This window comes from Lactuca serriola, chromosome 1 (assembly GCF_051521515.1).
Source record: "Lactuca serriola cultivar US96UC23 chromosome 1, Lser_US96UC23_V15, whole genome shotgun sequence".
Taxonomy (NCBI): Eukaryota; Viridiplantae; Streptophyta; class Magnoliopsida; order Asterales; family Asteraceae; genus Lactuca; species Lactuca serriola.
Window position 1 is genome coordinate 3,947,138 of NC_136408.1, and position 13,481 is coordinate 3,960,618.

The 13,481-nt window shown below is 31.6% G+C and overlaps 2 protein-coding genes across 6 annotated transcripts; one reads left to right on the forward strand and one right to left on the reverse strand.

Annotated features, from left to right (window-relative positions):
• The first annotated feature begins 1,833 nt into the window (after positions 1-1,833).
• On the forward strand, positions 1,834-5,822 carry LOC145084102 (O-fucosyltransferase 7-like). 5 transcript variants are annotated; one of them, XM_079023427.1, is made up of 12 exons: positions 1,834-2,238; positions 2,859-2,945; positions 3,213-3,312; positions 3,405-3,472; positions 3,602-3,690; positions 3,782-3,962; positions 4,070-4,198; positions 4,281-4,414; positions 4,511-4,724; positions 4,845-5,029; positions 5,106-5,201; positions 5,342-5,822. In XM_079023427.1, the coding sequence occupies exons 1-12, from the start codon at positions 2,080-2,082 to the stop codon at positions 5,496-5,498; spliced, it is 1,599 nt and encodes a 532-aa protein (XP_078879553.1). In that variant the 5' UTR covers positions 1,834-2,079; the 3' UTR covers positions 5,499-5,822. The 5 variants fall into 5 exon arrangements, with proteins under 5 accessions (XP_078879553.1, XP_078879561.1, XP_078879575.1 ...); XM_079023442.1 differs by having other exon boundaries at positions 2,224-2,238; positions 3,204-3,312; XM_079023435.1 differs by lacking the exon at positions 2,859-2,945.
• A 2,117-nt stretch (positions 5,823-7,939) lies between these two features.
• LOC145084682 (histone H3.3) lies at positions 7,940-9,714 on the reverse strand. The gene is made up of 5 exons (XM_079023466.1): positions 9,577-9,714; positions 8,795-8,866; positions 8,554-8,630; positions 8,378-8,468; positions 7,940-8,278 (listed from the first exon to the last, which is right to left on the reverse strand). Exons 2-5 carry the CDS (start codon positions 8,864-8,866, stop codon positions 8,108-8,110), a joined length of 411 nt encoding a protein of 136 aa, XP_078879592.1. The 5' UTR covers positions 9,577-9,714; the 3' UTR covers positions 7,940-8,107.
• Between the last annotated feature and the right edge of the window lie 3,767 nt (positions 9,715-13,481).

Here is a 13,481-nt window from a genome sequence, read left to right on the forward strand (position 1 = left end):
GAAAAATGGAAAAAAAAAGCCATTGGAGAAATTCAGCAAACCAGTCTTTTTTATGCAACAAAAATTGCAAAAGAAGAAATTGACAGAATATGTCAAGACAAATATAAACAACAAAAAGTTAAAACTATAAGCAAAGATTGTTGTAACATTCTGTCTGATTTCAAAGATTTTGATATCAGAAGGAAAACCTATACTAAGAAGAAGTATAAAGATAAAAACAAAAAGAAATACAAATCTTTTTGGAAGAAGAAAAAGAGAAGATTTTCTCCGGGAAAATACTTCAAAAAATCTTCGAAAGAAACACCTAAAAAGAATACTTCCTGCCCACAAGGAAAGAAAAAATGCAGATGTTGGATCTGCAATGAAGAAGGACACTACGCTAATGAATGTCCAAATAGGAAAAAAAAATACCCTGACAAGGTCAAGGTATTACAAACTGCTAATAACGAAGGCTATGAAGCTCTTGAAGAAGAATACGTTGGTATACAACATGTTTTCATTTTACATGTTGATACTAATTCCTCGTCATCCTCAGAAGAAGATGAATCAACTACTGATGACTCAGAATAGCCTTAAACAGACTCCACCTTTTAAGAAGGAAGAGGTTAACCATTTTTTTGCAAACCTCCAGAAAAATAATGATTCTCTCATGAATCTCACTAATCCAAACTCTATTTATGTTTCTGATTTCCTTAACTTCAAAGGATATAAGAAATTTAGGGTACACTGCTTTGTAGACACATGTGCATCCTTATGTCTTGCAAGCAAGTTCATCATTCCAGACGAACTATGGAAAAATGCTCCCAAAGGAATTATCGCCATACGTTAATTCGTGCCACTTTTATTTTAAGTTTTTATATAATAATACATAAAAGCTGATATAGATTTGTTAATTATTTATAACAAATTTATAAAAATATTAAAAAAAACAGTTTATTTAGATTCCAGTTTATTTTAGTAGCTTGTAAATGTTAAAAAACAAACAATCTTTTTTTTTCAGACTGCAGACGTTTGGTCTACATTTTTTACTACAGAGGTCTACAGACGTGATCCACAGACTGTAGATATTTTATTTCAAAGAAAACAAACATCACCTAAGAGTGATGGAGAGAAGATGATGATGTGGGAGTTTTGTGGGTGTATATAAGTGTGACCCATACACCAACTTAAAGGGTTGAAAGTTCAAATTTCAGATAAATATATGTTTAGTAGTAACATTTAAAATTGTATATGTGAGATGTTTAAAAAAAAGAAAGTGGGCGATAGGCTCTATTTTAATTTCTAAAAATTTAAAATATTCAACAAATGAAGAATCAGAAAACAAATAAAAAATACATAATAATTATTTGGGACCAAAGTCAAATTCTAAACTGTTAGTGTAAGTTGAAATTATTTTATATTGAATAAAAAATACAAGAAACCACAAGGATCATTGGAGTTTTCTCTATTTTTATTTAAAGAAACAATAAATAAAAAATATATCCTTTATATATATAATTTTATTAAATTAAAACGATGCTATTATTTCCATATTGTTTTATTTGTTGTACACCATTTTGATTTAATAATAACATCAAATTAATAGTGTATAAAAATTAATTAAGAATATATATTTCATAAAATAAATATTAACATCTTAAAATAAAAACTTATAGTAGTATTTAATAATGGAATATATGAATAGCATAACTCAATTAAAATAGAAACAAAACAAAATATTGGAGATGAAACTAAATCCTCACATAAGAATCCAAAATTGCACCGAATTTTCTGTTTTCCTATTTAAATTAGCACATAGTCATCCTCATAATAAATGTACAAAATTCTTTGCTGAAAACTTACCAAGCCCTACTTGAAAAGGGCCAGAAGCATTAGACGTCGACGAAAGTATAAAAAAACAACACATATATATACAACGTGTAGATATAGAGAGAGAAAGAAAGAACGGAACCCATCTGGCAAAATCATTCTTTTTGAAGATCTTGATCGACAAAAAAAGAGGAGTGTGTGTTCTTGGTGCTGTGTGTGTAACTGGTCTCTTCATTGATTTCAGCAAAGTAAAAAAGAAATATTATAGAGATGCAAAAAAAGAGATGGAGGAAGTTAGGGTTAATGCGGCGACTGCTAACGTGCGCAATAGCTTCAATTTCATTGGTGGCTTTGCTTTCTGCTCATTTGCATCTGTTCTTCCCTCCTTCACAAGTTTCTATGCTTCCTGATCCTTACAAGCTCCCAACGGTGATTTTTCTTTACCTCTTTCTGAATACGGGTTTTAAATCTTGAACTAGGGTTTTAGTTTTCGTGTTATATTTGTTGTTATATAAATTAGTTTACTCTTCTTGAATTGATTCTAATTTAGTGGTAAGAATGTGATTATTTTTTTTCAATAGTTTACTGTTCTAAACCAAGATTTAAAGATTCATCTTCTAAAAATTCATGTTTGAAGGTTTCTTATGCTAGCAAATCTTTATTTTTCAAAACTTCAATCACTAAAAGTTTCGAAATTGGGCAAATCATTGCTAACTTTATAGGTATTTGGTTAATTTTTTCTTGTGATCAAATGGGGATTTTAAGGGTTTTCCGTAACTTTTTTAAATCTCTGTTTTTTGTTCTTTTTTTTTTTTGTGGGTATTCTCAAATTGTTGAATGCGATTTTCACCGATCGTGGTTCGTTTATAAATCTGTTGCAACATGAATCTGGACACTAAAAAGTTATATTTCTTGATTTTTTTTTTTTTCTGGTTTTACTTCTTAATGATCTTTTGTCGTCTTATGATCACCGAAAGTACTGTTTCTTGTAACTTTATGTGTTTTTTTTAATCGGATTTCAACTTAAAAATGTCTGATTTTGTTTGTAGCAACATGAAATTCGATACCAAAAGTTGAGCAAAGAGCGAAGCTGGATTCAACCACATTTCTCAAAAGCTCCTCTCCCTGCTCTCAAGGTTAATGTGATTCACTCAACAGATAACTTTTATGATTTCCAGTTTCTACTTTTTTTTTATCTTTTAAATCGAATTAAAATCTTTCATCTAACATTTCACAAATGATCTCTCTCGAAATCCTTGTGCCCGAGTCATTAAGGAAGAGTCAATGCGTTTTTCAAGCCACTCTAACTTGATCATTCTTGAAAAATATAAAAAAAAACATAAAAAAATACTATAAGTTTGAAAAAATGATCTTTCATGTTTTCACTCCTTTAGACTTGACAGTTGGATGGTGCCAACAGCTCATTGGACTCCCACAAGTTATGGAAGCCTCCACCAAACCGTGACTTTGCCCCTTGTGTTGATCCAAGTTCATCTTATATAGGTTAGCAATTCATGATTTTGCTTCTTAAATTTATAAAAAAAAATGATTTATTTGTTATCATTTTATGATGTTACCTTAATGATCTTACTTAGTTCCACAAGAAACTCGAGGCTACTTGCTTGTTCATACAAATGGTGGGCTCAATCAAATGCGTGCTGGGGTATGTTTCTCTTACATAACAACATACTTTCAGTTTTTTCCTTATCAAATCATTGTACTTTTGAAATTTTCTTGTTTATATTTGTAAACAAATCAATGAAAGTACATTAAACGTGACTTGTTTTCACAGATATGTGATATGGTAGCAGTTGCACGTATTATAAATGCAACTCTTGTGGTTCCAGAGCTTGATAAACGCTCATTTTGGCAGGACACAAGGTACCATTTTTATTTAAATGAATAAAATAATTGAAATTTGAAGTTTTGGGTTTCTTGATATAATAAAGTTTATACATGTTTGAATATGCAGCAACTTCTCTGATGTATTTGATGAGGATTATTTCATTACTTCATTGGCTGATGATGTGAAAATAATCAGAAAGCTTCCAAAAGAATTGATGAGTGCTACTAGAGCTGTGAAGCACTTTAGAAGCTGGTCTGGGATTGATTACTATGAGCAAGAAATAGCAAGCTTGTGGGATGATTATCAGGTACAAAATTTTATATCATTTTGCAAAAAAGATGATTAATTTGAAAATTGAATTAACCACTGTTTTTGTTTGTAATTGTGACAATTTTGATCCCTATTTTTTTTTAGGTTATTCGGGCAGCTAAATCTGATTCAAGACTAGCCAATAATAACCTTCCACCTGATATTCAGAAGCTACGTTGTCGTGCATGTTACAAAGCCTTACGTTTTTCACCTCGTATAGAAGCAATGGGAAAAGTAATTAAAATAATTTATATATATTTTTTTTTTAAAATTGAATTGTGGGTTTTCCTTAAAGTAAATAATTTGTTGTTTGTAGCTGTTGGTGGATAGGATGCGGGCTTATGGACCTTACATTGCATTGCATTTGAGATATGAAAAGGACATGCTTGCTTTTAGTGGATGCACACATGATTTATCCATTGAAGAAGCTAATGAGCTTACTTCCATTAGGTAAAAAAAAACAAAACATATTTTACAACAATAAATAATACTATTTATCAGGCACATTTGTTGACATTAAATGTAATGGTTTTATTTTTTTGGTAGAGAGAATACGTCGTATTGGAAAGTGAAAGACATTGATTCAATGGAACAAAGAGCAAAAGGGTATTGTCCGTTGACTCCAAAAGAAGTTGGAATCTTCCTAAGAGCCCTTGGATTCCCTTCAACAACTCCTATATATATTGCAGCTGGAGAAATCTATGGTGGTGATTCACGTATGGAGGCTCTTCAATCTCGCTTTCCCACGTTAATGAGAAAGGTGTGTAGTTTGTAATAGTTTTGGCAATTTGAATTTGAAGCAAATCCAAATTTTTTTCATATATATATATATATATATATATATATATATATATATGTGTGTGTGTGTTTGTTTGTGAAGGAAAAATTGGCGAGTGTTGAGGAGCTTGATCCGTTTGTTGAGCATGCATCTCAAATGGCAGCTTTGGATTATATTGTATCAGTGGAGAGTGATATTTTCATTCCCTCTTATTCTGGGAACATGGCAAGGGCAGTTGAAGGTCATAGGCGGTTTTTAGGCCACAGAAAAACTATTTCTCCTGACAGGTAAATCTTTTGCTACTAATGTTGTTTTACTAGCTTTGTAATTGTTATTTATTTTTTTGTTGTTGTTGTGGATCAGAAAACTTCTTGTTCGTATTTTTGATAAAATTAGTAATGGCACAATGAAAGAAGGCAAGAAACTTTCGAGCCGGATAATTGAGATCCACAAAAGACGGTATGCTCCTGGTCTCTCCAACGCTATCTGTCAGTCGTTTTTATGTGATCAAAAAGACCTCACAAGGGTTAAAATGGTCATCTAGTGATGGGGATGTTAATGTTTTTTGATTTGATTTGGTTTTATCTTGTTAATGGCAGGCAAGGGTCACCACGGAAGAGAAAAGGTCCAATCACAGGGACAAAAGGGACGGATAGATTTCGTTCAGAAGAGGCCTTTTATGTCAACCCTTTGCCTGATTGCTTGTGTCAAATGGAAATGGAATCAACAGAGAATGAAATCATCAAAAAGTCGTAAACATAAGCTCTTGTTGTTTTTGAGAAGCAGAGACTTTTTGGGTAAAATCACAGGCATTGTATATCCATATCCATCCTGGGGGGAAAAAGTAGATAGGTTTCTAGAGGGGAGCAACAAAAATATGAGATTTGTGGAGAGATGGTTTATTGGGTGGGAGAAACAAAAAAAGAAAGGGATACATTACTTGATATAGAATTAGTACTAGTACTAGTACTGGTGTCCTTAGAGTAGAGTTTTGTGTATTCTTCAATCCATTCTTAGACAATGTTATTAATAGAGCAATAAAAATTAAGAAAAGATAGAAGAAGAAAGTTATTAGTATAAGTATACTACACATTAAATACAATCTTTCTTATGTGCAACATTTCACAAATCCGCTAGGTTTCCAATTTAATCTAACTAATTATCTTATTAATTTCTTTAGACTGCAATTGGAGTATGAAGACGTTTCATGTATGTCTTTAACACAGACAAGAGGATCAAGAATAAGTCATGAATCATGATGTCCCATCTTAGACTTATATTTTTGATGCCACTCGTCCACTTCAATGCTAATCAAATGCAATACAAGACGAAGACAACATTACCCCACTTCTATACTAAATAGGGTAAAGGGGATGTAGAGTAGGAAACCACTTCCATAAAAGACCTTCGGCTAGAAAACAGAATTTTGTAATCACAGATGGCCTAGACAGAATGAAGGAAAGATCCCTTCGGCTAGAAAAAGAAAATATAAAAATAACAATTTTGCAACCCTATGAAAGATCACTACATACAAAGCGTTAGTCTGTGATGAATAAAATGCGGTGTAAGTCAGGAGAAAATAAGTTGAAAAAACATAATAAATCTGTACGAGAAGAGGAGTGAGGGTAAGCAAGAGAGCATGCATAAATACCTAAGTGGTAAAAACATTCACCCAAAGAAAACCTTTAGCAGATACTAGCTACACATGTTGAAAGTGAATAGAGAAACAAAACTAGGTAAGGCTGAAGAGTGTAGTGATGTTTTTACCTATCAAAATTTGGTGTTATATAAGTTTTGCAATTCTTAACCATTTTTTGTCTACCAGTGGGTGTGGTGTCATCCTTGCCTACCGACTTTTTTTTTTAATTAAAAAATATAATGCTTAAATCCCATGTAATGTATTTTATGTGATGCTAATTGTAAAAGCCTCTCAATGCATATCATAACTCTTCAACGACAATAGTGAAATGTCATCGACAAAAACCCCATGACATCGTGTAGCCTAAGAGAGTGTCCGAGAGGCATAAACAAAGAAGAGGAATCTATGACCTAAGCTACATCAATAATACTCCATAACCCAAATTCTAAGCCTCTCCAATCTCCTATATTAGGTCATGTCCTCAGTAAGTCCTAACTTTTTCATGTTTGACCTAACATTATCTTTCCATTTTCTTCTCGACCTACATCTCCTCCTTGCATCGGACACTATAGTAGCCTAAACTGTCTTAACAATCGTTATCACCAAACCACAAGAATTCCTAATTTTCGTGTTTGGTATCATGTCCAACAAATGACTTGCCACATTTCCACTAAACCTTCTCATTTCTACAACCTTTATCTTCTTTTAATATTCTTTCTTTATCGGCCAACATTCAATCCATACAATAAAGCCTACCTAATGGACACCCTATAAAATTTTCCCTTAAGTTTCAATAGTACTTTCTTGTCACACATAACACCTATTATTGCCCTCCACTTTAACCAATCACCTTCTACCGTGTGCAACGTCATCCTCCACCTCATTCCTTACGGATCATAAACCATAAGGCTGAAAGGAATGGTAGCATTTAGTAGCATATGCTAAAACACTGCCACCTCATATTTTTTTGACACCTAAGCATAATAAAAAGATGATATGGAGAGCCAGATGTGTTTAAAAGATAATGTTTTTTTCTTTAATCAATTAAATGTTTATTTTAAATATTTAAATAATATAAACTTTAAAATAGGGTACAACTTGTTAAAGTGGAATTACAGACGTTAAAGCTGGAATAAATCAAAAGATGAATTGGACCACCTTTCTAGGTGAAATGGGACCACCTTTCTTTATCATCCTGCTCTCTTTCTTCTCGTCAAGAGGATGGCGAACCTGAAATAGCGCATGAGCATAGCGCCTAGATATGGTGTAGTAGCGAGTTGCCATGTAGACTTGGCGAGGGTTGTGGCGAGGCCACTCCCTTAAGCCTAAGTACTTGAAACTCTCATTTTGGGCCTAAAACACACACTTTTATTCCATCATTGTTTTGCTCCTTGCTAAAATTGTACCATAGACATAACCCTAAACCCTAAAGGTCTCAATAATCGCTTTGAAAATGCACATTTAAATGTCCCCTTGCTTTCAGAAGCCCTAATAACCAACATTTTAGTTATTGTACACAAAAAAACGAGCATGATAAAAAGATCAATAAACACCACAATACTAAACAAACGATTAATCTCCATAATATCATCCAACAACATGAATCTCAAGAACAATAGAACTTGATACTAGCACTAAGGAGGTACAAACTAGAAAGCTTAATATCAAACATAACATAACATCTAGATTTAGATTTAAGCAACACAAACATAAATGGGATGACAAATCAAGCCCTCTCCCCTCTGATACGCCTAGCAAGCTGAATGTCTTTGGGCATGATGGTAACACGCTTGGCATGAATTGCACACAGATTGGTGTCCTCAAACAGCCCCACAAGGTAAGCTTCTGCTGCCTCTTGGAGTGCCAGCACTGCATGGCTTTGGAAACGCAGATCTGTCTGCAAATCCCAAAAATAGCAACACACTTTAAGAATCAATCACCACCAATTTTATTATCTTTAAGATTGTTTTGTGATGATACAATATGATCTACTGACCTTGAAATCCTGAGCAATCTCACGAACAAGCCTCTGGAAAGGCAGTTTCCTGATTAAAAGTTCAGTACTTTTCTGATACTTACGGATTTCACTGCATCATATTAATTAATACCATCAAAACATCATCAATCAACAGTATATAAGATTGAGTGAAATGAACTTAAAAAGGTACAAACCGAAGGGCAACAGTTCCAGGTCTGTATCGATGAGGCTTCTTCACACCTCCAGTTGTTGGAGCAGACTTGCGAGCAGCCTAACATGCCACATCATCAAAATCATAACTTTGTTTTAGAACTAATTAAGATCTCTGTTTCTCAATTCTCATCAAGCAAAATTGGGACCCACAATGTAGAAATTTCAAATGGTAAAAAAGGGTGGATTAGGAAAAAAAAAAAAAAAAGAGAGAGAGAATGATACCTTGGTTGCGAGTTGCTTCCTAGGGGCCTTTCCTCCAGTAGACTTACGAGCAGTTTGCTTAGTACGAGCCATCTACAATAATTGTAATAGTTGTTTAAAAGACAATAAAGATTTGCACTACATATCAAATCAGAAACCAAATACACTAGAAAATAAAAATAAGAAAAAGAAAATATGTTGATTGAAGATTTGAAGATGATGATAGCTTGGTAATTTCATATTTCTGTTCTTGAAATCTGAACTTTTTGATCCTAAATAATCATCTAATCGAAATTACAGTAAATTCTTTAACTAACCCTAAAAAAACTGAAGTCGCAATAATATGTTTAAAGGCACATTCAAGCACCCCCATACACATTAATCTGTTCGTCATATTTTGCCCCAATTTCGGCTATTTGAAGAATTTTAAAATCTTTTATAAGCTGCTGACAGTTACATTATAATCATTCCATAGGATAACACCCCCAAAAGGTATATGCAAACACAGAAAAATTAGGGACGAAGGGGATGAGCAACATAAATTCAATTAGGGCTTTACAAGGTGTACGACTACACGAAGCAAACTAATTCATGCTTAAATCAAACAATATGTCCACACGCGAATTACTTTCTCCAACTATTACCAGCCTAATATCAAAATTGATCAAGGAAAGATTTGGGGAACCCCTAATCAAAACACAAGAGCGAAATTAACAGAAACATGGAAAATCGTTATATCCTAAACCCTAATTTGTAAGACAAGCAGATCGAAGATGATACGAGAAATATAGAGAGATGCATACCTTTCACCAGTTATTATCTCCAAAAGCTTCACAATATTTGGTACAATTTCTCTATTCCCTGCAAGATCCTTGTATTTATAGAGCTTTTCCTTTGAGGGGACTGGATAGACCCGATTCGGAAATATTATTGGGTTTGGATCTTTTTTAAATACGAAACCAAACGAATTATTGTGTGTATTTATTTTTGGATCTTTTTGCCCCCTTCTTTTTTATTTATTTATTTATTTTTAATGTTATTATTATTTTTTTTACTGCCCTTTCAATTTTTTGTAGTTTTTGTTTTTTTCCCTGTGTTTTTCTCTTTTGGTAGTGCCGTAGTGGTTTGCTTTTATAAAATTTCTGCCGAAAAAGATATTGTTTAAAACATATTATTTTAATAAACTACAAATATAGATTATCTTATATTTAGATTTTTCTTTGAAGTTTCTAATAATTACGACCTGAAATTTGTCAATCGTTAAAAAAAAATTCTAAGTTCTAGCTTTAAATAAAAAAGAAATTTCTAAGTGCTAGCTTTAAATATCTTTTAAAAAAATCCCTACAATTTAAAATAAATAAAATTATAATCTATGATAATTAAAAAAAAATAAAAAATATAATTTAAAATTAGTGAACTTGAAAAAAAAAATAGTATCTATAGGATTAAAGTTATCAAGATCGGGATCTTACGTAAGATCGTTTCTGATTTTGCAAAATCAGGATTGAGATTCTAAGATCTTACAAAATAAAACATAATTTTAATTTATTATTTTAAAACATAAAAATATTTCAAATATTCAGTTTTTCGTTCAAAAGTTATAAAAACTTCAAAACATTAGTTACAGCCCACAACACAAAATGATAAATGATAAACTAGTAAAAAGATAAAAGATATAAAATGGTAAATTCATTTTTTTTCAAAATAAATAATAAATAAATAAAGGGAAGATAGGATCAAATCGGATCCTGATTCTATGATCCTACCTATGATCCTTTGACCCTACTTCAAATGTGATCCATATACAACCCAACTTGTTTTTCTTACCTATGATCGTAGTACGATCAAATCGCGATTTGACAACCTTACATAGGATTGTAATTTTAGATTTGTGAAATTCTTTTTAAAACAAACCAATTTTGTAAGGGCATTCAGAGTATCCACCACTAACCACTAATGTGGTGGGTGTCGTTTCATCACCAGACACAACCACTAAAAGGTTAATATGACACCATTATAGCCCTCTTATTTCTTTAATTATTATATAAAAAATATATAATTTTAATTACTTAAAATATAGAGAGAGGTAGAGAGAGTTAGAGAGAGAGAGAGAGAAAAAAAAAAGCTCATTGGTTTTGATGGTTCGTCCTCCCCACCACAATTGATAACGACCATTAGCCATCACTAACCATTGAGATGGTGTTCACATTTGTGGTTCGTGGCCAGTTAGACCACACTCTCATTCGTTATATGTATACCAGTTGGTCTAAAAACAAATTTGAGGGGCACTTTAAAAAATGATAAATAAAGACTAACTTATAAAGATGTAAAACTTTTCGGTATTTTCCCCATGCTATCCATGTCAAGGGACGTGGAAAGCTTCCATGTCAGCAAACAACACCGCTACAAAACCACCAATGTGGTGCCCGATATACTTTCATTGTGAAGAAGAGAAAAAGAAGAAGAATAAAGGTGATTGGGTGTGGTCTACTATGATGTTTATGACGACTCATAACAATTGTTGCACAACGATGTGGGTGGTTTGCACGCTCATGATGGCCTTGTCACTTGGCCAAGAGCCCAGGTCGTGAATGGTATACCCTCTGATATAATATTTTGTATTAATATGTTATTATTAACATTAAAACATAATAAAAATCTATCAAAGTTATTCAATATTTTAAATAACTTTGATAGATAATTACTTTTTCAGGCCTTAAATGATAAAATAAATATTTTATGTTAATATTTTATTGTTAACATTAAAACAGAATAAAAATCTTGTTTTTTAAATTAATGTAATTAATCATGTAGACAAATACATACTAGTATATGTTATCATTTTGTAAGTTTTTAGTTTATTATAGAAAGAAAAGTATATTGTTATTAATAGTAAAACTTTATGTATTATAGTTTACAATAAAAAAACGGAAGTTACTATATGTAATTTCCATCGAGTAAATTACAAATTTCACAAAAGATTTTTTTTAATGTCTAGGTCTAATACGTTCGTCCATCTTCTTCCTCATTCTGTTCGCTTTTGTTCTGTTAGCTTCGGTAACGTAAACATGCGAATTCTATACGTCTTATTTACAACAACCGATGTATTTTTTTTTATGAAAGTGTTTATCAATTATATGATATTAAGATGAAGTTTTAAAAAAAATGTTTGAATAAACCTATGTGATATTAAATCCATAAATTGTTTTTGAACGGGTAGCAAATTTTGTTTATATACATAAATGACTTAATGACATAAGTAAAAGAGTAATTAACATGTGTGTATGCACTTGTCATGAAAAATAAATGAGGTCCATCCATAAAGTTTTTAGGATTGTAACAAACTAACAATGGTAAAATGGTAAATTATTTTCTATGCATAACAAACAATTTCTTATAGTAGGAAACAGCTTATCAAATAACAGTTAAAAAAAACAATATGCCATTTTTATTTTATATAATCCAAAAAACTTACATATTTGATGTACCAAATCATAACATCTCTAATATAAACTTATTATCTTTAATTTAATACTAATAAATTTAATTTTTAAAGGACATGCGTTTGATTTTTGTAAGATAAAATTTGTTTTCGCAAAATATTTATGTTTTCGTATTTTCATAACAATCCAATGAGTTTTGAAAATTAAAAAACTAATGAATGAGTTTTTTTAGAAAGGCGCTAATACAAAGTCTTGTCATTTTATATCCAACATGGACGCAAATCGCAACAATAAAATTATCGTAAGGACGGTCGCAAAAATAAAATAAAATTGTTAATGTAATTTCAATAAGGGATAATGACTTAAAAAGGTAATATATTCTTCGATTTGTACATATTTGGTCACTGAGTTTATTTTTTGTTCACATTTACCCCCTTCAACTTGTTAAACTGTACACATTTAGTCCTTATGACTGGTGATTTCAGGTTAACCGGTAAAAATGTCTTAATAGGGTAATATATTTCTTATTTTGTACACATTTAATCCTTAATATTTTTGTACACATTTAGTCCTTAATTTTTTTTGTTTGCAAAATAATTTATTTTTGTTTTTGTACTCATTCAATACTTATGAATGTTTTTTTTAAGTTTTCTCACAACATCTTACATGGAACAATACTAACGAGGTGTTTTAGGCTTTTGATGCTTATGTCCATCGCGATCTCGACTACTTGGTTGCTTAGGTCATGTGTTTTGAACATCATAACTTTTTCATACTATCTCGAATTTTAACGATTTTTATATCTATGCGTTTGTATTTTAGTCTACTACAACTTTCATTTATATTACTCCCGTTAAAGTAGTATATTTTTTAATTATGATCTTTATATCCATACATTTTTATGAATGCATGTATGGATTTTTTTTTTCATAAAATCGTAAATAAAAACATATTAAATTTTAATGGGAGTAATCTGAACGAAAGTTATAGCAGACTTAAAAAACGAACACGTAGATATAAAGATCGTTAAAATCAGATATTGTATGAAGAAGTTACGACGTTCGGAATACAAAATGTAAGCCAAACCACAAGACCTATACAACCAATCAGTCAAGCCTGCCATGGACATAAGCATCAACAACCCCAAACACCTCATCAATCAGGGGCGGGCGCAAGATTTGGTAATAGGTGTTGCCGATAAGTAGAAAAAGAAAAAAAATCGAAAAATTTACACTGCGTATAGAAAAAGCAGGGGTTATCGGTGC